Source organism: Chelmon rostratus, chromosome 21, assembly GCF_017976325.1.
Source record: "Chelmon rostratus isolate fCheRos1 chromosome 21, fCheRos1.pri, whole genome shotgun sequence".
Taxonomy (NCBI): domain Eukaryota; kingdom Metazoa; phylum Chordata; class Actinopteri; order Chaetodontiformes; family Chaetodontidae; genus Chelmon; species Chelmon rostratus.
In genome coordinates, this window is record NC_055678.1 from 9748407 (window position 1) to 9776191 (window position 27785).

The following is a 27785-nucleotide window of genomic DNA, read 5'->3' on the forward strand; positions in this document are numbered from 1 at the left end:
TCTCAATGATTGTGCTACCACTCCAGCATTGTTAGCTTGTAATGCTTTACAGTGTCCTTTTATCTACTTTAAAATTCATCTCAGCACAAGCATGAAAGTTAAAAAGAGCAGTAGGAGCCATTTCCTTTTTGTTTTGAGTGTTTGACTTAGGAGCATTTTCCTTTCATAGTGGTTTGTGTTGTAAGAATAAGGAAGAACTTTTATCTCGGGTTTATCTAGGTAAGCAGGGCGCAGACCAGCATGCACCTATGAGGGGCCAAGAGAGGCAGCAGAAGCCATGATTTATTTGTTCTATTGCTTTCTATCTTGCTTTAAACATATGCAAGAACAAAGGACTTATTTGCCTGCATGCAATTCATCAAGTGGCCTTTGAGTTCAAGTTTGGTTATGCACATATAGCCGCTACAAGCCCTTACTTTTTTACCATGTCCTATAAAACGATGCAAATAGATTCCTTCAGTTGTTGCAAGTTTATACATTTTAAAAGCGGTGAAGCAACCATTCAGGAGCTTCAGATGTGTCGTGAATCAAAGGATAAACCTGGATAAGTAACTGGAGGAGCATAATGAATGCAGATGCTTGCAGTGGTAAAAGAAGTGCTCAGATTGTTTACTGAAATAAAAGCAGCAGCAATACGACGGTGTAAAATGTAAAAAGTAGATGTAGTCATGCATTCAAAACCTTTTGCCTTGTTATATTATTACATATTATATTATTGATTTACAGTTCCTGATGCACTGGATGCTTCCATTCAGACACAGCGAGTGGTGGAATATAAATTTACTCAACTACTGTACTTAATTTGCCTACAGTTGTGAGGTACTTGTACTTTACTTAAGCATTTCCATGTTTTGTATACTTATATTTCTCTACATTTTTGAAGCTGATGTACTTTTTACTGCACTAGTGTTACTAGCTACTTTGGAGATTCAGAATATTAACTAAAAATATAAAGCAATTAATAAATTATGATGCATTCCTATAGACTAAAAGCTGGTTGTAAATTAAGTACTTTGCTCCACCTTTATCAGCTGCAACATTATCAATGTTTACACATTAACACATCAATAATCGTAATCCAGTGATATAATGTACATTATTCTGAAATATTTTGATGGCAGTACTACAGTGCAATCCTGCTTTTCTGCTCTTCCTCTAGCAAGGTTTGAATTCAGGACTTTTACTTAAGAAAAGCTTTTTACACTGTAGTATTGCTTCTTCTCTTTAGATAAGTAAAAGCTCTGAGCACTTCTTCCAAATGAAGGAGTATTGTTCAGCCATCCATTAAAGTGACAGACTTGGCAAGGTGCGACACTTAAGACACCTTCTTATTTTTCCTTTAATTTGTCACCCATCAAAAATATTATTATTTAAAAATTATGATAATTCTATTATTATGTACTGAAAGTTAACGATGTAAACAACGACGTGTCCGAAGCTGTATCACAAAAGTTAAATACTGTGGCATTCACTCTCGTACTACCCACTTCACCGATCGTCATCATCTCTCAGCCAATCCGGAAGCGCTTCACAGGTCCCTCTGGCGTATTTTGAGACGCTTGGACCAACCAGAAGGAGCCAAACGCTTCGTCACGGCGAAATCAAAGTTGTTGTAAGAGCGCGCGTGAGTGTGTGCGCGAGGGGAGCAAAACTGGCCGGTGGATGCGAGAGGCGCGAGACAGCGGAGAGAAGTGGGCAAACATACCGGCGGATGCTGGTTATTTATCCCTCCACAGAATCATTATCGCTTCTCGACGGAATACCGTATTATACTTAAAAAGCTAATTCCCAGATGGATGTTGCCGACGAAAGATGACTTGACAGTTGAAACTAGCTCTACCTCTTCCGTTGAGACACCGTAGCGATGTTTAAACCCCTGTGTGCTTAGCTAGCCCCGCTTCTCTGCCGCCGTGGACTTATCAATTTGTCACAGTTTCGCTGTTGAGGGAACCTTTTGTGAGCCGAGATGACGGAAATCAGCGAGAAGGAGAACGAGCCGCAAAACCGAGACCTTCACCGACCACAGGCTACCGTGCCCAGCCAACCTGAATCAAAGGTAACGACACACCTGTGTAAATATGGCGACTTTTTTTCCTCCCCCCTCGTTTTAAAACATCAAGAAAATTAACAGATCATTAGTTGAGCAAGGGTGGCTCTACTGTTGGAATGCTCAATTTAAGGATTTAAACCTTTAACTCTTTAAAATTGAAATGTTTTCAGTGCAAATTTTGACTAAGTTGCTGTCTGTCTCACGGGGCTAATTCTGAGGAGGCTGCAGGTCTTGCATAAGAGCTAAGCTGCTTTAATTCTTGTTGTACCCTGACCTCAAAGTTAGAGGGCAGAGATTACGTGAAGGTGCGTGTGTGTGCTTTCTGTGGCACATGTGTAGTGAAACCACTAAAATATTAGGGACACCAAGTCAAGAAAATGCTGTTTTCTTGAACTATACAATGATGAAATTAACACAGGTTAAGACTATTATCCCTTATTGACAACCTTGACGCAGGTGTAGGCAGACAAGTTAAGGAAGATGACTGGAGAAGGTGTTTTTGTTGGCTTTCGCCTCAGTTTGAAGACATCCACAATGTATTGTCCATGCAGTAAATGGGGGTGCTGCAGCATCCAGGCAGAGGAGTTATGAGCCTGTACCTTTGGGGAGCCTTGCATCATTTCTCTTGGAAAACCAGTGGGACCGTCATGAGTCACAGGAAGGCATATGTGGTCGAGGCATGGACGTATTAACCTGCAATGGCAGAGAATGAGCTGCCGGTCCTCTGTTAACTTCACATTCTTCCCACTCTCTGTGCAATATACAGTTTTTCTATGCTTTTTCTTCCTGAATATTACCCATCCCCAGATTTGCTGCAGGGGTAATTTACTGTATAACCATCTTGCATCTTGACTTTATCTTGCAATTATTATCTGAGATCGCACAACGTTCACGTATTCTACTCAATCCACTCAATAGTCTGCAAAAAGAATTCTTGGCTTACTTTACGCTTGTGTTCGTATTGTTATCTGTTGTTAGTGTTGTTCTGCCTGTTGTCTGATTTTGTATTTTTTACATTTATAACTTTTTATGCTGCCATCCTGACCTTTGCAAAATAGGTTTCCAACATCAATGGAACTTCAAATGACGCTTAAATATGGGTTAAACACAATTAATTAGCACAAAATTAAGATAATGAAGAGTTAAGACTAGATTTTGACCCCCTTTGAGAAGACATTTATCATGTCAGTAAATATTTTGCATTGGTGGTGCATAGATTTTCACTGAAATAAGCACAAATCAGTAAACACAGTTTACTGGAGTTCTTGGGTCCCACGGCAGTTGCCTTCTTTAGTGTATAATAACCTCAGTCCGATGTTGTATTTTTCTGAAAAAAAGATTGTATTTCTTTTTTGCTGATTGATCCTTCTTCTGAACTTCAAACTGAGACTGCTCTCAGTAAATTCTCACTCACTGACTTGCTCTAAATATCCCGGGTCGTAATTATTTTTTCAACATTTTCAAATGAGCTTTAGGAACGGCCTGTGCAGCAGCAATCACAACAACAAACGACATTAAGGCTGACGTTTGTTGGTCATCGCCACAGGGATCTGGAACAAGCCTGGCAGGACGGGCCTCTTGTTGACTGCAGACAACACAATGGATGGTGGGCGTTGAGCTGCTGCGTGAATTTATGAGCCAATCAGCTAGCAGATGTTTGCTGTGTCTTGCTAGGGGCTGGGCCATAATTCACACAAATGGTTGTCCAGACAAAACAGGACTGGGAGGAAACAATCCTCCGAGCTGCGTCAGCCGTGGAGCTCTGTGTTTGCCAAAGCCCCTGCTGGCAGCCTCAACCACTTCGCATCATGCAGAAGAAGAATGAAGAGGAAAGAGGAGGGAAAGATTAAATGTGTGTTACAGTTGAGGTCTCTTTTAGAGTAGTCTGCTCGAGGGTATCTCTAGAGCATCACTCGTTTCTTTCTGTCACTCTCAATCTTTTCACTTTTCTCCTTGCTCTATTCATTCAATAACAGTTTCCACCTTTTGCTTTACCTGTTCTGCTTCCACGCCTTTCTCTTTCTCAGCTCCTCTTACTGCCTCTCTCTCTGCAATCCTTTCTCATCTCCTCATCAAGCTCTCTTTCCTTCATCTCTCACTCTCCATTGCCTCTCTGTCTCCACTGTCCCTCGGCTCTCTGAGTATTTATTACAGTGCTAAGTGGGTCTACCAGCTTTCTAGAGTGCTTCTAATAGAGGCTGTGACAGACAGTGAATAGTTATTCCACCTCATCCACCTACAGGCAAGGTGACAGTTCCAAAAATATTAGTATTCCTCTCTAATCATTTGGAGCTCATTCAAATGTCTTGCCTTTAGTGAGTTATAGTAAAGTTAATGAAGAACTGGGAAAGTTAGGCATTATGAAATACAAAGCAATGGTAAAAGGAGTTTGCGTTCTTGCCGAACGTTAGATGAGGAGATTCATACAATGCTCATGTCTGTACACTTAATTTGACGTTACAGCCAGCCACCAGGTATCTTAGTTTAACATAAACAGTGGACATAAGTGGGAAGCAGTTTGCCTGGCTCTGTCCAGAGGTAATAAAATACACCTATGAAGACCTCTAAACCCCACTAAGTAAGTGTAGCATTTGTTTAATCCATACAAAACGTTTCTTGGGGGTTATATGCCAGAATATTTCTTGGCTGGTAGCAGCTGACGCAACCAGCAAAGATCCAGCACATTACCCTCATTAAACTGCAAATTATAATTTTTATGTATAATACAGGTGAATTTTGCCAGCTGTGGACAGAGCCAGGCTAGCTGTTTCCCCCTGTTCCCAGTCTTTGTGCTAAGCTAAGCTAACCAGCTGTTGGCTGTAGCTTCGTTTTAAACATGATGACTTGTACGTTGTGTGTTGGGGGATGAAATGTGAGCCATGCTCAGGATCAGCTGCTACATAAAGTTTAATATTCACACAAGACAGTGGGTGTGAATGCTGATAATGCAAGGTGGTGCAGGGCCCCAGTCCGCAGGGCGTTCACATGGCCCGTCGCTTTCTCAGCCAACACAAAGACATTTTTATGAGGCAAAAATGATGGCAGCGGTTTCTCTCCGACTTTGCCCTTCACACTCACTTTCTCAGATATCTTTCTGCTGTTCTTCCACTTACTTTCTTATCAGCCCTTTTTCCTCCTCTCTTTATCTAATTAATTTCTTGCTCTCCTCTTAGAATTTGTATTTCCTTTCTCTTTTCTATTGACTGGCCCATTGAAATGAAACCCAAAACCCTGTCCTTTTCCACAAGCACTTCATCTCTCCTCGTCTTTCTCTCTTTCTGTCTCTCCTCTCCTATTCCTCCTTCCTTGCCTACATTGTCTTCTCTCTCCATAGCTCTGAGTGGCTGGCTGCTGATGGTTGCCTGAGTGCTTGAGAGGATGAAGGTGATTTAAGAATAGGATAGCCAGCCAGAGGTCCTGCCAGGAATGAGGGAAATTGAGAGAAAGAGGAGAGGAGAGAAGTGTAACTATGAGAAGAAAAGCAGGAGAGAGGAGATAAGACACAATGAAAGAGAAGAGAATGTCAAATTACGAAGTAAGACAGACAGGAAGTCTTTGTTGATAAAGACTTCTCTCTCTTTCAAACCTCTCTGATCTTTAGTTTTTAGTCTTTAAATGACTTTTCATAAATATACAGGAAAACAGTCAACTTCTATTTTGTTATTTTTACAGTTCATGAAAGTAATCATTAAATACAAATGCATAGTTGTAAATTGTAAAATTATGCTGTTTCGACAGTATCCACATGCTGACATTTAATTTCCTCTTTAATATTAACTTGTGAATTCCTGTGTCGGTAGGTAACTTAATCTCTTTAATGAACAAATGCACCTGCAGCGCTTTTCTGATGTGTCCCAGCATGTGTCTGTACCATTCATATGGTTATACTATGATGACGTTTCCTGACAAAGTGTGTTCTGCCTCTTTGTGTTTGTTTCTTCCATATCACTGTTAGCAGGAGGATACATCACTCACCAGCCTAACTTCTGACACACCATGATATGTTTGTGTTTCTCCTGTAGAGTGATTGACTTGTACTTCTGACCTTTGATACAAAATGTAATCTGCACAGAAAACAGATACACAGACACACCGTGAGAGAGACGGTAAAAGACAGACAGAAAACAAGATGGGACATCAATGCGTCTTTATCCACGAATGCATGCAAACTCATAAACAAACATTTTCGTGCTTTACAGTGTCACCATCTTGCTTGTGTATCCAATGGTGACACAGCACTGTTGTGATTAATGATGAAGTCATTGAATTACTGTCCTTGATTGAGTTCTAAAATGCTGCTGATGCAGCAGAGTCCCATGTGCAGTGTCACAGTGGAGTCAGTTGGGAATAAATATCAACTTTATTTAGTCCTTTGTTTAGTACTGACCTCAGGCTGCTCCTTTAGAGACAGTTAACATCGGAGGTTACTTTGTCTCTAAAGGCAACACTGTTGATGCAATGGAGTGGAAAAAATAAAGTTTTATAATGGATAGTTCTGATCTACAATTCTGAAAGTCAGACTTACCTTGAAACAAACTGAACAAAGTACACATTTGACTGCAAGACAAATGATCATTCATAAAGAGCTGGGGTGACTTAGCAACTATTATGTAACTTTATTATCAAATTCAAGAACATACTGCTCATAAGTTTCATTGAAATAACGTTTCATTATTAAAGGTTTTAAAAACTTTAGAAACGTCCTTTGCAAGTTTAAGGCTGTGGTTTATTAAGTGAAGAATTCATCCCCTGCGTAGAAGAATTTCTCCTTCTACATTGGTGCCACATTTATTCTAAATCATGATTTCTGAGCGCACCTAAAAGTCAATAAGGATGGTTATGCTTTGAATACAAATATAATGATCTTGCCCTGCACCCTGCATATATCATGTTTTCTCTTTACTCTTTTACTGTACGTAAACAGACTCACAAAGACTTATGAAGGCACTGAGTTCAGTGTGGAACCACATAACGAAAACTTGTCCAGAAACATGCACTACTGATTGACTTCGATGTGCTTGAATACAGACAAAACAGGATGGTATCAGTCACTTATCTTCCTGGATGACAGTTGTTAGAGGGGTGATTTTCCTCCTCTAAGTACACAGTTTAATATCTGTGTGTTAAATGTAAGATAATATAGCCCTAATGCAGAATGAAAGGGTAACCAGCTTGTTATGAATGCCACAATGAGTGTTGTTTCACCACTATGTGAAAATCAAAGAGCAGTTGTAGCAGTCACATAATGCTAGTTGCAAAAGCTCCTTGTCTATTTAAGCCTTTTAAATGGCTGGATTTGGAAATGCAAGCTTCTTTTGCTGCACGCTCAGGCAGGCAGCTTGTGAGCTGGCGAAGTCTTTGCTAGCAAGAGGCTCATGTATCACGCTGAAACAGCCCAACCCAAACAACAACCAGATATGTGAAAGCCACTCACAGAGCTGTGAATGTGAAATTGGGATATGAGAATAATTTATCTTGATTCACACCTTTTCTTTCACCTAAGACATTTACATATAATATAATTGGTCCCAGAGACACCTCTGGTTCGCTTTAGGTTTGTTTTCCCATTTGGAAAATCCTTAAAATAAAAGCCTTGTTTTAGCTCGTCCTCCAATCTGTGAGTTTGCAATTGCTGCAGTCTATTATCTGTTGAGTTATAAAGTTGTGATATGACACTAATGTGGTAAGTAATATAGTGAAAATCAACAGAACCACGATTGGAAAAGATCAGATGGACTGCCCCAGCAACTTGCAACTGTCGCACAAAGTTTATGTCTTTACATCTGAATATAATTTTCAATAGTTGTATTGCAAACAAAGCAACATGACTACAAATACTAACAACTTTACCTCTCATAAGAGTTCCTCAGGATACTAAAATCTTTGAATATATAGGGTTGGATCGAGTGAACATACTGTTTTCAGTTTTGCTTTGTTCTAGGAAGTTATCAGTTTGTTCCAAATGTTCCTATGACCAGCAGTGCAGCTTGTGCAGTGATGCATAACAACTTTCCATTCCCACAAAAGGTCGTTTCAGTAGGTGCACTTTTATCTAACAGGGTCCAGCTGGAACAGCGCCTAATGAGGTCATCCTTAATTCAAAGCTCAGGTCACTGCGAGAAAAATGCAAAATGTAGTCAGGTTCAGTAATGCTTTGAATATCATCAGGATGTAGAGATGTCCTGAGAAAAACACTGCAGTGGGCAGGAGTTGGCAGACATTGGGGTAAGTTGCTCAACTGTGTCCCAGCTGCAGATCAGCATTAAACAGAAAGTGGTGGTTATTTAGAAAGTGCATCACTGTATTTACATTTACATACTGTCATCTAGACTGTTCAGTAAGGTGTTAATAAGACATTTACAAATGTGGAAATAACATGTGTAAAACACTGCACACATTGCATTAAAATTGTAGGAATTAGAGTAGTGAATTTTGGATCATTCTGATCGTTTCATGTTTCATCAATCAATAGGCTGTTACAGCTTTCAACATACATACAGTGTGTGCTGTGTAATGGTTGTGCATAAGGACACAAAGGCAGCTTTGGCACTCTTCAAGGATATTACTGGTGCCACATAAGGATAAAACAAGAATTTCTCATCCAAACTAGGCTTATAAACCTGAAGTAATAAGAGCTTATGTATTTTTTATGACTTAAAGCATTTAGTTTTATGTATCTGCACCCAGCTCACCCAGAACTGATTCCTCGACAAGATCTAGACCACCAGAAGAGACGTGCCAGCTTTATGGTAGTTTAAACTGCTGGCAGACGTGCAGTGACGGGACGATTATTGTTTTATGTCTTTTTACTTCTGCAAGGAAAACTCTAAATTCAGTCCAACAGTACATCATAGATGGTTTAATGGATATGCATTCTGCCGCCAGCAGTTGGCTTCAGTTGAACTTTCCGTCAACGGTAGCAACCATGACTGGTAAAGTCGTGATGAACTGTGACCAAGCAAATGCTAACAAACATTTCTTAAAAAGCCATGTTGGCTATTTTCTGTAGGCTACCTACAACTAGAGATCCGACCCACCTTCACCAGAGCAGGATTTGTGATTTCACGACTGGAAGTGTTTTATTATGTAGCAGTGACCTCCGTAATGCATTCTGACACTTATGTTCCTCAATAAAGGGGGAAGAGTAACTGTACATTGATGTGTAAACATGTAAACAGTCCTGCCATGTGAACAAAGGTCATAACGGTGCACACTCTGTCATCACAAGCCAAAAAATCTCTGTTTTCCCTGTCTACATGTCACCACTGCAAACAGAGTTTCTGAATATCTTCACCCTGGAGGGACTTTTCCAAAAGGTCCGTTGTCAGTGAACTAAAACTGTGTTTGTGTGTGGATGAAAGGCCAAAATGCAAAAGCCATGTTCTGTCAAATACAGGTTTACTTGCTGTGCTACTATTTTTTTTTACAATACCTTTATAGCTTATAGGTAGGTGTAGGTGCATATCTGTGCACCCACACCCACAGTGAAGACAGAAGACCATTTTTACAGATACAAAGTTTAATCCTCTTTCCTGAGGGTTGCTTGTGACAGCATTTGCAACTGTAGTAGTTGTTGTAGTGGCGACAGGATGACTTTTTGCCTTTCACAGGCATCTTGTGTGAACAGCCCCCCCCCCCCATCTTAATCATTAATTTATCCAGGCATTCCTCACAACAGCCTATTTATAGAAGCCCTCACCAAACATCTCTGCGCTCCATGCTCATTTTTAAACGGCCGAAGAACAAGGCTGCTCTGTCTCTCCACTGTACCGTTTGCCTGTCAGAGGTGTGATAGAGAAAGGCCCTGGTGCATTGTTGGGCTTTCAAAGACAAGGGGGGTTGACGGTGGTGGCGGAGTGGTATTTTCAGTCTCCCTTTTCTCACTATGCTCCTTTTCCCATTTCTTATTTCAGTTTCACTTGTTTTTTACCTCGCATTCTTTGACTGCCCTCATACTTTCCTCATATTCTTTGCTTCATCTTCTTCCTCAAACCACAGTCTGTTCTAGTACACTACACTACTCACGCTGTGATGAGCTAATTGCTGTCAGTAGTTCAGAGTGTGATGGTTCCCAAGTTCTGTGATCCATAAATAGACTTTTCAAAACCTTACAGAGAGACACAAGACTGCCATGGAGAAACATAGAGATTTGTATTCATTAGAACTGTGCTTTTGATTCGTGCTGTTTTCAGGGGAGGATGCGATGTGATATAAGTAGGCACTGTGAGGCTGCTTTATTTTGTTCACGTTTATGAACACCATGTTTCCACATTATAACACACACACACACACATATATAATGGCCATAAAGGATTGGAGATGATCAAGATAGTCGTGCATGTACAGTGTTACGCCCTGCAGCTCCCCAATTTTGAGCAGCTTGGGCAGATGCAATAATGTTTTTGTTGTATTCGCACTTTTACTGATATTCAGATATGAATAACTGAATCCATTTATTGCTTCGCTCAATTAATTTGCCTAAGTATATTAAAGACCACACCAGGCTTCGCCACACAACAATCTGCTCATACCGGTTTTATTGTCTGCTGTTTGTTCTGTGAAATAAAGGTTGAATGAATAAATGAATGGGCAAATAAAGTATATTGTTGTTTTTTGTTGAACCATTCATTCAAAAACCAAGGGCATTAATGGGCCCTACATCTCTGAGAAGGCTTTTGTTAAATTTCTGAATCCTGGCTGAAGGGATTTGCTCCCTTTAAGTCACGATAAGGCCGATAAGGCCTGACTTGCAGACATCATTTCACTTGATCCCAAAAGTGTTGGATGGGGTCGAGGTCATGGCTCCAGGACATTGTCATTTGAAAGAGGTTTTTCCCAGAATGAAGCACACTTTTGTCCAACATATCATGATGTCCCTGACAGGAATGACCACATACTTCTGACCATGAATGTGGCTTGAATGTAGCCAAGCTGCAAAAACTACTTTGCATCTTTGTACATTTTCAACAAACTTAAGCCTCAAATTTATAGGATTGGACAACTAGGAAAGTGTAGATAGACGCAGACACTGCTGAATAATAGATACTCTCATGAAGTGTATAAAACCGTCCACTAAAAATGTATTCCTTTAAGAATTATTTATTGCTTTCATCAGTGCACATCTGTGGACGATATGGACTTTAATGGAAGTTAAAGTGCGTACATGCTGAGGCACTGGCTGATGTTAAAATGAAAGTCCAATTATTATTCAGCCCTGTAAAGCAACTTAGAAATATGTTTTATTCCTTTATCTTCTGATGAGTCCTATTTCTTTAATCTTTGTAAAAGCTCAGAGAGGTACATTCAGCAATTGATTATCAGTTGTGTGTTTCCTAATTTGTGCCTTAAAGAAATTGTTCCTTTTCCCCTGGAACTGGAGCAAAGACCGGCCTTCACCACAGAGAAGATTAACAAAGTCAGACAAGTTAAAAATCTAATAGAGAGGAACATCCATTACTGGATGGGCTACCAGTCGAGCCAAGAAAAGGCCATTAAGGAAAGCTTGGACTCAGCTCCCTGTAGAAAACATTTACAAGAGGCACTCACTAATGAGTCAACAGAGAAGACTCTTTTCATCACTCAAACTAATTGGCATCTGTGAATCTGTAGCTTAAAGAAGAAAAAGACGAATCCGCTCAATGCTATTGATCGAATTTTCTGCAAGGGAGTCAGATGGGCAATGCAAAGCTCAAAGGTGCAATAGACACGAACAGGATGCTGCTATCCTACACATAAACATTAAAACAGTGACATAAAACATACGTTGCAGTTTTTTTAGAAGAGGAAAAAAATGTCCTTTTTCTACATCGTTACATGCATAAACATGCCAATGCCACAAAATAAACAAAATGCAATCAAAACAGTGGCTAGGTCGCTAACATAGACAACTAATGAGCTCTGTGTAAATTTAGGAGCTACTGTTCAGTCTCAGGGACCTATTACATCCTTGCCCTCATTCTCCAGGCCATTCTCTTGATTTATGAATCTGCAGCAGTTATTATTATCCATATATTGAATCCCATCGCTCCTAAATCCCTGTAATTGTTTGTCATTATGACTTCCCCTTTATTGTAGCCAAAAGCACTGGATGGCAAGCGCGCAGGACATGGAGGCAGGCAGGGTCAAAGATAAACACAGTGTTTGCCGTGCATCACTGACTGCTTTGAATGCGAAGGTGCAGGCCGCTCAATAAAACTAATCAAACGTGAATTTTAAGGGGTATTGACTTGCGTGGATTCGCAAGGGATGGCAAATTTGTGATCTAAGGAAAGCGGGGAAAAGCTGAAGATGGAAGATCAGATCCTGGCAGGGCAAGGACAGTCAGAGGGTAGAGCTAACAGACTGCTGTTTAACAGACAGATTTTTCAAACACTGCACATCCCCTCAAGATGGACACTTCCTTTGTTTCACTCGTTGCTGTATATAATGTCACAGTTAAAAGAAAGGATGGCTCCTGTAGCTTATCAAGTTGTAATCAGTCATCACGTTAGGACTCTGAAAGCCTTGACAACTTGTTTTTGAATCCCAAGTATTTTTCCATGCTGTTAAATACTCATATTTATTAAGAGTTTAACAAAAAAAACTAAATAATCTGCCCCATCAGGACTGTGTGGGTGTGGTTTAATCAGATTTAATTGCCACTGGCCTGGACACAATTGTCATCACATTTTGATTCAAATGTTGATAATTTCTGACTGGTGCATTAAAGTACGTGTTATCAAAGTACGCCACAGGGGCTGGAGGTGGGAGGGCAGTTGTCCACTAATCAGTAGGTCAGTGGTTCCATCACTGGCCCATACAGCCTATATTTCAAAGTGTCCTTGGGCAAGATACTGAACCTCTAAATTGCGCCCGGTAGCTGTGCCATTGGTGTTTGAGTGTGCGTGTGAATGGTTATGGATGAGCGGAAGGCACCTTGCACGATACCCTCTGCCACCAGTGTGTGTGTGTGTGTGTGTGTGTGTGTGTGTGTCTGTGTGTGTGTGTGGTGTTGTAAAGCGCTTCGGGTGGCCGGTAGGATTAGGAACTAGACGCTATATAAAGGCAGTCCATTTACCGTTAACCTTTCTTCACCTGAGCGCAAACCACTGAGAGCACAGACAGCAATCTTGCATGTGAAATAAGAAAAACTGTTCCAACTTTGGTAGAAAATGTGCTCATACAGAACCCAGTCTTTCACAGTGAGTAAATAATTGATTAAATAGGTCTTTAGGGCCTTCTTGACTTCTTGTGTGGCTTGGTTTGCTCCCCCTTCCACAGATGGGTGTGTTTTCATGTTAATGTAGTCAATATATCCTCATTCCTGTGAAACAGTCACACAATTCTCTTAGAAGCGGGTTGAAATTTGACACATTCTTCGGGTCATTTACACATCTTCTCTTTTGTTTTTTTTTTGTCTTTTAGTTGCAGCGATTGAAGCGCTCCCTGTCCTTCAAATCAGTCATGCGCAGCAAGAGCGTGGACAACTTTTTCCAGCGAAGTAACGGCGAATCCCGCCCTCCCTCAGCCCTCATCACCACACCTCCACCCCCGCCATCTCCTCCCCCCTTCTCCGAATCCCCACTGGCCTATGAGCGCTCTCCCTCCCATTCCCCGTCTGTCAGTCCCAACCCCTCGTTGACATCGCACTCACCTTCTGTCAGTCCCTCGCTGTCTGTGACCTCCAAAAACCAGCCAAAGTCTCAGGCCCAGCCGGTGCAACCGGTCAAGACCCACTGTTTCCAAGAGCACGTCTTCCGTAGGCCTACCAGCTGCCAGCGATGCAAACACATGATCCAAGGTAGGTGCCAGTTACTTCAAAAACAGAAAGAATGCAGCCATGTTGGACAGGTGTGTGTGAATTTAACCAGAGTCAGTGAAGTTCACCACACCTTATGGTTTCTTTTGATTGTTAGCGGCTGTTTTGTTACTTTCATCACTCCCATAAAGGACATAAATGTTCCAAAAGGTGAGCGACTCTATTAATGCAGAAATAAGATGTTCAATGGATACTGCTGAATGCTAGTTTAATAAATCTTCTGTACCTGGCTGAATCAAGGTACTAGATATATCTGTTAGAAAAGGCTTGGTGGAACACCAGCTTTGAAGGATTGCTTTTTCCTCTGGGAAACCTGCCACTTCACCCAAAATAATGAAACAAATTTCATTTGTGGTTCTCAAAGGAAGAAAAATCATTTTTCAGCCTAATCCACAAATCTCACTGTGGACCAGGTCTATTTCCTGAGCAGTGACAATTATTGACAACAATCTCTGTAGTCCAATCTTGTGTACATCCCTCCTTTGGGAACTGTATCGCCTTTTCTTAGAATTGGTATGCTGATGTTTCTCAGCTGCACCTTTGATGTAAGCTAAGTCATCAAGCTTAATATATTTCCAAATAACAGTTTGTTGTGGCTCTAGTCCAGGCTGTTTTTTATATATATCTCTTTTACCAGCATTATGAAACTAAGAGAGAAACTGCAACAGAAACTGTTGTAGAAGGAATCAATTTTAGGACCTGGTTTCAGACCTGGATGCCTGTGGATCAGGATCAATTCAGGATGTGATTGATTGTGTATGGGGGCACATGTTTGTGGACTCTGATTGCTTAATCACTGGCAGAACTGTCTTAAGAGCACATTGATTAGCCACAAATCAAGGCCAAGGTATACTGAGATTTAATTGTTATGGCCCATATACACTAGATGAGACTTGGTTGAAATTAGTTTGATCATCAATGTGGAATGTTTTAAACTATCTGAACAGGCCATGTCTTAACTAGTGCAGCATTTTGTGACATTTGCTCAAGAGTGGAGCATTTAATATTTGTTTTTTTAACATTAAACATACCTGCAGCTACAGGCCAGTGCACTGAGAACATTTTGCATGCAGACCATGAAGCGTGAGAGTGTCAGAACTGATGTTTAGACAGTTTATTCGATACCTCAAGTATAGGTTCCACATGTGAGGCAAACATCTGGTGCACTTAATGTTTTGTGTAAATAAACTTGGAGCATTTAATTTGCAGAGTTGATGCGTGAAGCACCTACAATTGCAAACTTCACAATGCAAAGAAAGGAAAATGGACACAAAAGCTAAAGAAAGCAACATTTGTTTCTTCTCACCCCCATTGCCATCACCAGGGAACTCCAAGCAGGGACTGCGTTGTAAAGCCTGTAAGCTGGCGGCCCACCTCTGGTGCTCGTCGGAGCTCTCACTGCAGCCCTGTAATGGCAAGGTAAGAACAGTTCAGACTGTCTCATCATGAAATGTCACTACCATGCATTATGAAGCTGGTTACACCTTACTCCCCAAATAAAATATGTAGCTAAACAAAGTTTCTCTACTAGTGTCTGGCACTTGTCTGGCAGAGATTTGACACTCAGAGATATGTGGTCATCTGGTGTTAGCAAGGGTGTGAAAATCTCAGATGTTCTTCCAACATCTTGTAAAAGTAGCTGGATGTGCCACCTGGTCAGTGAGAAAGCAGGAAATATGTGTAACCAACGTAATATTATTGTTTTTATCATTTGTCCTCATACTATTTTCTAACAAGATATTCATTATAGTATTCTATAGTGTTATTTACTTCACTGATCACTAGTGTTTTACCCGTCTCTGCCCTTTTTCTGTAACAAAATGTATATTATCATGCTTTATTATTGTAGCCTTATTGTATTTGTGTCCCTGACTTGTGAAAGGGAACATTGCCACCCTTGATGGGACAACTCTCACGAGCATAAAATGCTTAATTACTGGTCAGGGTGGCTTTGTATTAATTAATAATATTAAATTAAACATTCCTGTGTTGCTTTGCTCATTTGCTGGAGTTATTTCCCTGTAGCCCGGCTTACCATGATCAAAAGTGTTTCTAATGTAGTTAATTACATTTTTATATTCTGTGCATATTTTTTCTAATACTTGCTGGAAATGCATGTTCTCTGTAGGCCAGAGACTCACCCAGAATGCATTGTGTCAGCATAATTGAACAGCATCTGGATGCTGTCATTGGCTCTCTCAGTCAGTTGGCATAGCCTTTAGTCCTGGTAATATGCTTAGCCTCAAAGCCCCCGTCTTGTTAAAAGAGGATAAAACCCTTTTCAAACCAGCAGAGACAAAAAGGTAGAGGTTATAAATGGTATGTGGATTGACCAAGGCAAAGTAGAGTCAGACACTGGAAAACGTGTGAAAGGGTTGCAGTGGGATAAAGTTATCTCCCAACTATAAATGCCATCAGAGAAATAAAAGCGGAGGAGGATGACACTGTTAAAGTTTCAGCCGCCAGGTCCCAGCATTTCTTCACTCAGCCTTTTTGTCCTTCCTCCCCGCATGTGCTGCTCTTCTCACATAACGCCCTCCTCTCTTCCTCTCTCTTGTCTGGATGCTACATTTCCTTCCTCCCCTCTCAACTCTGTTGGAAAATCAATATCTCCCTGTACCAGCTGGTCTGGCTAATTCAGTGTGAAATTCAGTGTTTTTGAGGCGCACACAATCCCTCGAGGATATGACACGGCAGGCTCTCGCCAAGCCTTCGGCAGTGTCCTTTTCGATCACTGCACACTCATCAAAGCAAGGATTAGGCGTTTTACTGAAAGTGGATGGAGTTCGAGACTAGTTCTTATACATCTACGTACGTAACTTAAGGTCCAGGGTTCGCTTACTTACCTTAATGCTTCATCCAAAGCTTTTGTGTGCAAATAGATCAGGTTTCAGGTGTTTTTTGATATATGGGTCAGTCTTCATCTTACACATTTTAATGAAAAGGTTATGCAGGAAAGAGCAGAATTTAGAATAGGTTTGGGACAACAGTTGTCTTGTCTAGATGGACAACATCATGAAGTCAAGTAAATTAAGTCACATGATTGGTGGGGAAAATTAGAAATGCCAGTCACGCTCTTTGGGCGACTTGAGGCCAGACAGAGCAGCGATGTGGCTGCCGCAGGGAGAATAGAGCACAGTGTCTGTTAGCAGCCGAGTCCAGTGAGGAGCAGCAGAATATCTAAGTGTGACTAGCCATGAATATATCAGTGCAAGTACTGTATGGAGTTTACACATTCACAATGATGGAAGCTTACTCAGTATTCTCTACTATATTTATGTGTGAGCTACAATTGCTGGTTACTATGTCGATGTGTGAGAGTCCCATAAGTCTTACTTTCTCAAAACAAATGAAAGAAATCTGCCTCTATGTTAACATGACGTCCACCTTTTTGAATAGAAGTCACCTGGTTTCAAGAATTCTTCAGAATTCTTCTACAAAATAGACTGACAGATGTCACTATTTTTAGAAGACTCTTACTAATCGTTAGCTAATTAGCAATTACTGTGCAAATAGTGATCTTAATATAAGATAATGAACAGGAGCTTCACCTTGATCAGCTACATCATTAAAATTCTGCTTGCATGTGAATTTAGTGATAATAAGTTGGTGAAATATCACAACTTACTCAAGCTAGTGTTTATGTGAAGTGGTGTAATTAAAGATGAAAAAGGAATATGGGTGACTGCAGCTCATCTGGCTCACTCTCAGTCCATTTGCTGAGTGCACCCACATGTGACCAAGTGCTATAAATTATCTCCAGAATCAAGCAGCTTTAAATTACTTTGGAATCATGACAAAATTTTGCTAATCAATGTTAATTGAACTTTAAGATGTATTACAGTTTGATTAAAGAAATAGGCCTGCTGAGCAATCAACAAAATATTTTTTTTTACTGGAAAGCTTGACACGCACACATCCTCATCCGAATCGTGTGAGTCTTCTCTGTTATATTCCAGCGATCAGAGTCCAATCTTGCTTTCTGTGCATCTCAACTGAGCGACGTATGAAATTTTAGCTTGTCTTCTCTACTAAACTTCAACAAGTCCAAGACTATCCAGCAATGCTCCACAGTCACCATTGCTGATATGTCGGTATGTGATTGTAGGTGTAGTGTTTGGCTATTGGATGTGAAAAGGAAGATTCAAGGTTTCCGATGCTGAGGAAATCATTTATCTACCTCCAGTTCTGACCACATCAGATTCAATTTGGAGCACTGGCGGAGGAGATGAGGCCAATTTCCACTCATTAATTAGAATAGTCCGAGAATAAGTGATGCATTCGCCAAGTTTATTTACAGAGAGCGCCTTTATTTTGTTTGTGTCCTGTGTTTCCTGTGAAGCACTTTGTGACAGATTCACACAAGAGTAATGAAAACAATACTCAGGGAAAAAAAAGCATCACAAACTCCCAAGACACTTGGCCAGAACTGCACCTCTCTCTACTCTCTCTACTCCACTCTAGAGCTGCAACGATTGGTGGATTAATGGACGAGTCTACTACTATTTTGATAATTACTTAATATTATTTGATGATAATTGCTACTTTTCTCTCTTTCATATATCATTGTGAATTGCACATCTTAGGGTTGTAGACTGTTGGTAAGACAAAACAAGCATTTTAGTGACATCTTCTTGGACTTAAAGAAGTTGGTAATGGTATTTTCCCCTATTTTCCAGATAATTCATAGATTTAAAGGCATAGACAGACATAGATCAATTAATTGAGACAATAATTAGCAGATTAATCCATGCTAAATATAATTGTTTACAGCCCTCCTGTACGCATATTTATATGCACATTCTAAATGGATAAAAATGCTACATATACACTAACGACTTTGTATAACATATGGTGGTAATTTTGAATTTGTAAGAGGTGTATTATTATAATTGCATCATTAGTTAAAAATAGATATGACACTGTTGAAGTCACGCTGTTCAGTTATTTGTTGGCGCAGAGTTTCGAGCAGTTATTTCAGTCTAGATGTGAAGTTTGTGTTCTGTGAGCGAGGAGATAAAGAAGAGTTTCTGGGCAAATTCTTGTCTGTCAGTCCTGAGAGCAGCCATCACACCCCCTCAGAACCTTGGAGCAGTGTTTCACTTTTGGAGGACTTCTGTGCTTTTCAGGTCTACGCTCACAGGAACTGTCAAATCGTCATGGCCGTCGTTTTGATTTATTTCCTCTCTAGAAATTCCTTCCACATTCCTTGACTTTGACTTTCCACACACTTTTAGACACAAGCATACAAAATGTTAAAAACCTCAAATGCTTCCACCAACATGGAATACTTGCTGAAAACATTGACAGGCAGTGGATAAATTATTTATCAATGATCTCTCACTTGATACATCGTGACACAGTGCATGCATGTCGAATATCTTTTATTTAAATTACTAAAACCACTCAAAGCTGTGCGCTGAATGTACCACAGGGCAGCAGGAAAACAACTCAAACATTAAAGACATTTTTCTGATGGCGTGTTATTTTCAGCTTCTATCACTATAAACCAGATGAAAAGAGATTCAGAGATTAAATAAAGCTGTTACACTATCTTTATAAACTGCTTCTATTTAGAGAGCAGAGCACAGATTTATCAGAGCCACTGTCAAAAGCAGGACTGATGAGCCATGCACTAAACCTATTTCTCTTGCTAAATAAAGAAACACAATCACATATCAAAGTTGTACAGTACAAGATCTGCACTGGTTTGACAGAGACAGTCCTTTGTGGTGCCTCAATACGCAGACCATGAGGGTAAATTTGCTTGAGGGCAGCTAAGAAATAAGTTTAGTCATACTCCATTAAGCATATAGCGGTGTCGGGAGGCATTTCTTCAGAAGCTCCCTGTTAAAACTAATGAGGAGTGTCTTATTGCCACCATCAGAGGGTAATAAGAGTTATTGCAATAATGCAGTCATAGATCATATTAGTTGATCTAACCTACATGTGTCAAGGTGGAAAAGCATGTCAAGGTATTTTGTCTCTTTAGCGCTAATATCAGGGTAAAATATACTGAACCACAGCTGCTTACTCCTCATGACTTCTCTTCTTCCTCCTACAGTCTATAAGCTGACATCAAATCGAGCAAAATGTTTAGCGATGTCACCCACAAGACCAACTACTTTTCAAATGCAACTTTATTCATTCATTTAAACGCACAGTATGTCATTTCTGCAGCTAGCAGTCTTGCAATCAAAACAATCAACACAAAATGTAGTTTGTAGTAGTTAGATGTAGTTTGATGTTGTGAAGTCGCGTTGGATCATGGGAGTTGTTGTCTTCATTGTTAAACAACCACCATTGCAGATGAAAATCTGACACAAGCATAAATGTTCCCGGACAAGGTCATATATTAAAGTTTTTTTCAAGTTGTGTTTTGTAGTGTTCGCTGACTTCCTTCTTCATCTGGCATCGTCTGGTGTTTCCTGTGTCACCAAGTACACAACTTAGCAAAATATACAACAAAGGTCTTGTTGTTTTTAGATGCATTAGTATGGAAATGTTACATATTGTCCATTTAAATGTAGTACAAATTAAAGGTCGTGGAGGAGGAGATGGGGAGTGGGCTGTAGTGTTTGACTGTGACTAATGTCTTGGCTTCACACTCTGTCTCATACTAATGGTCAGCATTTACTTTTGTGTGTATATAGTATACATATGTGTATAATTATTTTGGGGGCTATTTTGTGTGTTTATTAGATAACTGACAGAGATTGACACAATGAGAGGAAAGAGGTGGGCGCATTGACATTTTAAGTTTAACCTGCACTGTACTTACATCATACATTACTATAAATGCACAGATATGAAGCTGAATAACTTAACTAAGATCCTGGCTGTGAAAGTATTGAAGATTTGTACACAGTATGGGCCTTCCTTCGGTTTTTAGTGTACTAAGACAGTGTTATACTTGGGTGTTTTTTCACTTATATATTGCTGATTCTTCTTCTTGACATTCAGGCAAATAAAGACAAGTAACATAGTCCAGGTGCCTCCACATTTTTCCCCCAAAAAACTCTTCTGTTAAGCAAAATATCTGCATCAAAGATGCTCAGCATACTTCAGATACTCAGCTTTCATCACACATGCTGCACTGCGCCCACCTTTCCCAACTCAAACCACACAGGTATTGTCTTACACTGACATATTACATCTGCCCTTTGTCATTTTTCTGCCTGGAGTAATGTTTCTCTTTCTCCGCTCCTCCCTATCTTCCCCCCCCCTGTCAGACAGGAGCTTTCAAGAGGAACTTCAGCTCTCCTCTGCTAAACACCGATGTGTTGGGTGTGGTCAGAGAGGCCCCTGCTGCCCAGGGTGAGTGATGGGAACGCTGGCTAATTCCTCACTGCACCAAACAACTGTAATCTCAGATGACTAATCACCATGTCTGTGGCCTTCAGTCCTTGATGCCTGACAGGCCACTGTGTGTGTTTAGGGGCGTGTGTGTGTGTGTGTGTGTGTGTGCGCGTGCGTGTCGGCATAGTGTCAGCTATAAACTGCACGTGTTGCTTTGTTCCATCTTGTCTGGCTGTGTGTAGAGGCAGATAATGTTGACCCTGTGTATGAAGCACTGCGCTATGGAACGTCGCTGGCTCAGATGAGTCGCTCAAGCTTCGGCAGTATCTCTGAGTCACCGTGTCATGAGGTATAAGAAAACGCATTTAAAACACACAGACAACCCCAGTCATTCACATACATTCACGTCCACATTAATCATACCAAGAATATTGTTGACTTTTTGCCGGCTGAGTCACTTTCTTTATTCTAGGTGGAAAAACTGCAAGACAAACTAGAAAACCAGCCAATAGCTGAAGAGGAGCACATCCCAGGAAGTAAGTCAAATCATTTTCCTTTGAATTTCTAACTGATGACTGGCTGTTTGGCAGCTTTCATGATAAATATTGAAAAGCCTTAAAGGAATAGTTCAGAATTTTGGGGCATATTCTTGTTCAATCTTTTTCTGAGAGGAAAATGAGAAGATTAATACAGCTCTCATGTCCACTTTTGATATAAAGCCGCCAGCAGCAGCTGGTTTGCTTAGTTTAGTGCAAATAATGGCAGCGGTAGGATGCAGCTTGCCTGGCTCTGTCCATTAACATCTTTAGGAGCATAACACCTGTGCCTAAACTAAACCATTTAATTTAACCAATTTAACACATTAACCGTTGAACTTTAAAGGGGTTGGTAGGTGTTAACCTTCGAACAGAGCCAAACTAGCTGTTCCTCCTGTTTCCATTTTTTTGTGCTAAGCTAGCCGTCTGCAAACAGATATGAGAGCGGTATTGATCTTCTCACCTAACTCTTGGGCTGATGTTTACAATTGATCATGTAGAGACTTTTCCTCTTTTGGTTTTTCTGATAAAGGAATCGTTCAATATTTTGGGAAAATCGTTTATTTGCTGTCTTGCCAAGAGGTAGATGTCTCTCATGTCTGTACAGAAAATACAAAGCTACCATTAGCAGTCAGTTAGCTTTACTTATCAGGCTCTATTTATGGGGAATCATGTAATCACTGCAAGGTAACCAGACACAGCAGACACAAAATGTTGAAATATTCCTTTAAAATCTCTAAAATCCCACGAGCCACTTTGTGTTAGAAAAAACTAAATTTACACCAGCAAAAACAATGCAATGGTCCCAGAATTGGATGCTTCATCATCAATAGTTTTCTCAAATTATGTTGAATGTCTCGTTTTTAAAGTAAACAGCCCGAGTATAATCTTATATGTGCAGTACATTTTGTTTCTGAGGTAAAGTAATGTTAAAGAGCTATATAAACATGAGATGCAGTATGCTGTAGAGGTGGTGTATGTGCGTGTGTGTGTTCTCCTCGCAGTACTTTAACCTCTCTGTCTTCAGTCCCAGGAGACAGGATCATTTGTTTGTACTGCTGCCACTTCACAGTAAATGACCTTGGCTTCAACCTTCTTTCTGTTTGCTGCAAAGTGACGAGACCTCTCTGCGTATCCCTCCCTCTGTTTTGTCTTTCTCTTGCACCCTGACTCTTCCCCTCATCCTCTCCACGCATATTGTCTTTCTGTCTTTGTGTTTATGCGTCTGTCTCTCCAGTGCTCACCCCTCCTGAAAGCGAGAAGGCTGATTCAGAAGACAGGGTCAGCCTGAAGGTGTGTACTCAGCATTCCTCTCATCTTTCAGCTTATTTTTCTTGGTGAAAACGCTCCGTGTCGACCCCCTTCAAGTTCTTCGTCCTTTTCATCGGTTTCTGACTTGCACATGAGGAACATACAGATAATGACCTTCATCTCTGTCTCTGTCTCTGTCTCTGTCTCTATCTCTTTTGATGCTCCTTCTTTCCGTCAGACTCCGAAGAGAGTAGAGGTTCACTCCATCCACACCTATGTGGCTCTCTACAAGTTTTTGCCTCAGGAGAAGAACGACTTGGAACTACAGTCAGTCTAGTTTCTGTATATACTGTACTGTGTGTGTATATGAGAGTAATCAGATGAGAAGGAAGTGTGTACCTGGCCAAAATTTGCTAACATTCAGGCACCATCTGCCTCCTCAGCAGGACGACTGTAGGGGTTTATAGGGTGGGGACTGAGAGGGGGGTGCGTGCTGGGAGGCCGGGAAGGACAAACAGCTGCATTGAGTGTGTGACATTTAAAAAAAAAAAAAAAAAAGCTTTGTATGTTAGGACTGTACGTGCAGCAAACTGCTGAGTGTGATATGACAGCCAGCACTAATCTGGTGGAGGCGTCTGTGCAAGAAGACACATGAGGCGTCTCTTCACATGGACAGAGCTGTCCTTTATAAAAATAACTCAATTCATGGTGACGTTTGAATACATGAAACATGAAAGAAAAAGATGTTTAAAAACAAATTTAGTGACATCAACTATAAAGTGATGCCTGACCAATAAGGCCTAATCTTCTAATTTATATGTGGGACTAAAATTTAAAACATATCTTGATATAAAATGCTATTTAAAGGGTGATGTGGCAATAATTGCTACATTTTACTCACTAACTGCAATATAGGTGTGAAATTCTTCTGTTGAAGGAATATTTTTGGGAAATTCGCTTATTGTGCTGAGAGTTTGTGGAGAGGATTGACACTACTGTCATGTCTGTACACTTGATCGGGCGCTAGAGGCAACACCCTGTTATCTTAGCTTATCATAAAGCAGGTTAGACACAGTTAGCCTGGCTCCAGCCAGAGAGCCATGCTAGCTGGCTAACCTGTAGCTTCCTAGTTAGCATACAGACATCAAGACAGACACAAGTCTGCAAGAAAGCCAATAAGCATATTTCCTGAAATGTCAAACTACTGAGTACCGTGTTTTAGATGCTGTCATTAGGGAATCATGGTAAATTTTAGAAATTTCTCATAGAGCACTTTGTTGTTCCTGCAGGCCTGGTGACAGAGTTCAAGTCACAGATGACTCCAACGAGGACTGGTGGAAGGTGGGCTAGGAACAGAATCTTCCTATTCAAATGCACTGAGTGCTGCCTGACCGTTGAACATGTGAAAATTATCATATTTCTCTTTCTGCTAAGCCTTTGTTTAGGTGAATAAAATATTATCACTACAAAACTCTGGGGAAGGTCTTTGAATAGACACTAGAATAACACACACATTTAGTAAAACAGTCATAGAACCAGTTTTTCCATTCAAAGCAGAGCTCTTCAGAGACGCTAAGATTAAAGAGCTGGTGGATGCGCTTGAAGGACAGCATGTGTGGGTGTTAGTAGAGCTAGTTAGCATGAAGAGGAAAAGAGGAAGAAGACAGATTGTAGTTTGTGTTTAATGAGGCAGCTGAAGATCTTAACCTTCACCTGCCCAAGGACAGACAGGTCTTTACATAAACAAAACTCCAGGAAAAGTACCAGGATATCCACTTTAATAAAATGGAAGCATAGTAACCATATTGTGTAAACAGCTGCGTGTTTAAGTCAAAGAGCTATAAGTGGTCTATTTAAAACATACTTAAGGTTACCTGGAGCTTTTTTGTCTTTGCTGCAACCTCAAAAGACAGAGTTCCAATCTGATTACATGACAAAACAAACATACCTGAATGCTTATAGTTAGGCAAGACAGCTTGTACTTTATAATGAGTGTGATTTGAATGTGGTACAATATTTACATCAAAATACACGTAAATAGATGTAAAATGGTACAATTGTACAAAACACTTGATTATAGAATTCAGAGTAATTTCCACCCATGCAAACCACATTTCAATTACAGAAAACTGACAATTAACCTCCCATCCTGCCATTTTAGTATAAACGTGCATTTGCAAAGTCAACATTTGGACATGAGAAAAATGGCTAAGTGGACACTCATGGGCTTTGTACGCCTTTGTGCCAGAGTCTCTGAAGAGAACAGTCCAGGATTACGGCTCCACAAATACAGAAGCTTTTTGGTCTGGTACTGATGCTGCTAATTAGTGAACAAAAACACTCTTTTTATTTCCATTTTTCTGCTAATTGTGATGGTTTATTCAAATTCCAGTGTGTTAGTGGATGTAAATGTGATGCATACTGAGGCGACTGGTCAAATAAACAAAAATGAAAACACAAAGGATCTAATTGCGTATGCTCAGCCAAGGACTGTCAAGGACTGTAGTGTGCTGGGTTTGCCGTTGTTGAAAAGTAAGCTGGCAGATGACTGAAATACGATTTGAATTGTCAACAGAGGCAAATTGTGGCTGTTGCATAGAAGAGGAATTTAACTCAAATCAGGGGAAGTCAGCATCATAGATTTTTGTACTACAGGCAATTAAGAGCCATTGTTTTTCCCATTCTAGCCACCTCAGAGGACAGTAAATATCTATTTATATCTGTCTAACAGACTGTTTGTGTACGTGTGTGTGTGTGTGTGTGTGTGTGTGTGTGTGTATGTGCCCATGTTCGGGTGTGTTTACCAGGGGAAAAGCAGAGACAAGGTGGGACTGTTCCCGGCCAACTTTGTGCAGCGGGTCCGCCCTGGTGAGCGGGTGTGGAAGGTCACCGCTGGTTTCCATGGCAACCGAGACAAAGGCCAGATGACTGTGAAAGAGGCCCAGGTGAACACGCGCATAAAAATACAAGTTTTTCTCTCACGCATGCACACACACACACACTCACTGAATAAATGTATGTAAATTCATGCAGGAAACTGCTGAGATTACAGAGGACAGCATGTTGCGTCTTTTACCGCAGCTCACTTTTTGCCTCAGTCCACAAACTCTCTCACATTACTGAATGTCAGTCGCTCCTCCTCCTCCTGCTCCATACCCCACCCTTCCCCCCTCACCCACTCCACCTCTGCAGATCTGTGTGGGGAAGAACGAGGAGACTGACGGTTTCCTCCGGCTGAGCAGCGGGAAGAAGAGAGGCTTGGTGCCTGTGATGTATCTGCTAGAAATATGACGGCAGCGCACTTCTCTTTGCCCCTCAGTTTGATAAGGAAGCTCACTACGATGGAGGAATACTCAGGAGTGTTTACCCAACACCTCACTGACCGCCAACCACCCACCTCCACCCTTCCAAAAAGTGGCAGTGCATTAGCAGCTTGAGTGGACGATGACCCACAATTTTGCTTTTCACTGCAGGACACTTTAAATATTAAGACTTCAAGGAGAGTTCTTTAGAGCTACTTTTCTTGTAGCACAACTTTGTGTGGTTTTGTACACACAGCAGAGATGTAGCATCATGTTGAAGAGGATAGCGTGCAGGAAGTCTGGCTACCTCACTAGCCATTTCCAGTGGCCACCCGTCTACAAAAAATGGAGGACTACCTTACTATGATGTCAAGGCGTGTCCGAGCCTAAGGGACTTTGTGAGCAAGCTGTCTTCATTTCACCGTTTGTGTTAGAGAAAACGAGACAAAAGAGATTGTGAAAGATTGTAGCTGTTTATTGTAGTGGCTTGTGCAAACACATTGTGGTCGGTCGTTTCAAAAACAGATTTGGTTTAGTAGATTCAGCTCAGGGTGCTGAACCGGTTTTGTGCGCGCAGAGTGCAGCTCACAATGTGCACACGTCTGCTGTTGTAATATGGATTCATGATGTGCATATATGTCACAAAGTGATTCAGGTATTACATTATGTGTATGTAAAAAGTCCTCCCTGCTAATTCTGTCAAATGAAAGTCATAATGCACACACACACACACACACACACACACACACACGCAAACACTGGCGTTTCTGTATTTGAGACTTCTTTTCAGTGATTAGATTACGGTGGATTCATGCTCTTCACAGCTCGGATGTGACAAATGCTGTGCGTGCACCTCGGGGAGCTTCTCTCCAAGTATGCCCTTCGGTCACACTCTCTCTACACACACTAACACACAGATTTTTATAGTTCACTCTGTTCCATGTAACTCTAGAATCAACCCCTGAAGTCTCCCTCCTGCCATTATATTCTCAGCGTTGTTTGTCTGTGTGTGACGTCCTGTAATATTCGCTGTCATATCTGGCCGTGTGCTCTCAACGTGAGGATGGCGTGCCGTCTTGACTTTCTGATGTACTCGCTTTTTCTTGCATGGAGGAGCAGAGCGAAGAAATGCTGTAATTCAGGATGATGGATAAAAAGCCAAACTCCGTGCTATTTGTCAAAAAAAGGTGGTGAAGGCTGTCAAACTTTCAGTCTCTTAGAGGGTCATGTTCTAAACTTCCGCTGTCAGAAATGTGATGAGTTTTTGATGTATGGCCAATGTTTCTCCCAGCACACATGATTATGTTTAGGTCTAAGGGATTGTTATTGTTACCGTTATTTAAGGGAATACAAGGCAAAATCACCACACACCATCTGATTTATTGCTCTGTCATAATAAACCAGAAGGCAGTGAAACTGTCTTTGTTGTGGCAATAACTGTAAATAAAAATATGACAGTATTTGTAAATAGCCTTATAAAGATACTGTATATATTTGCTCTGTACAGCACTCTGGCCAAGAGGTTTGTAGCCATCCAGGAGCCAACTAAG

General features: G+C 40.8%; 1 protein-coding gene across 1 annotated transcript; it reads left to right on the forward strand.

Annotated features, from left to right (window-relative positions):
• Positions 1–1966: 1966 nt before the first annotated feature.
• On the forward strand, positions 1967–26260 carry LOC121625199 (SH3 and cysteine-rich domain-containing protein 2-like). The gene is made up of 11 exons (XM_041963276.1): positions 1967–2056; positions 13454–13829; positions 15172–15266; positions 21080–21164; positions 21389–21495; positions 21619–21682; positions 22920–22975; positions 23172–23260; positions 24223–24274; positions 25741–25878; positions 26126–26260. The coding sequence occupies exons 1-11, from the start codon at positions 1967–1969 to the stop codon at positions 26222–26224; spliced, it is 1251 nt and encodes a 416-aa protein (XP_041819210.1). The 3' UTR covers positions 26225–26260.
• The last annotated feature ends 1525 nt before the right edge of the window (positions 26261–27785 follow it).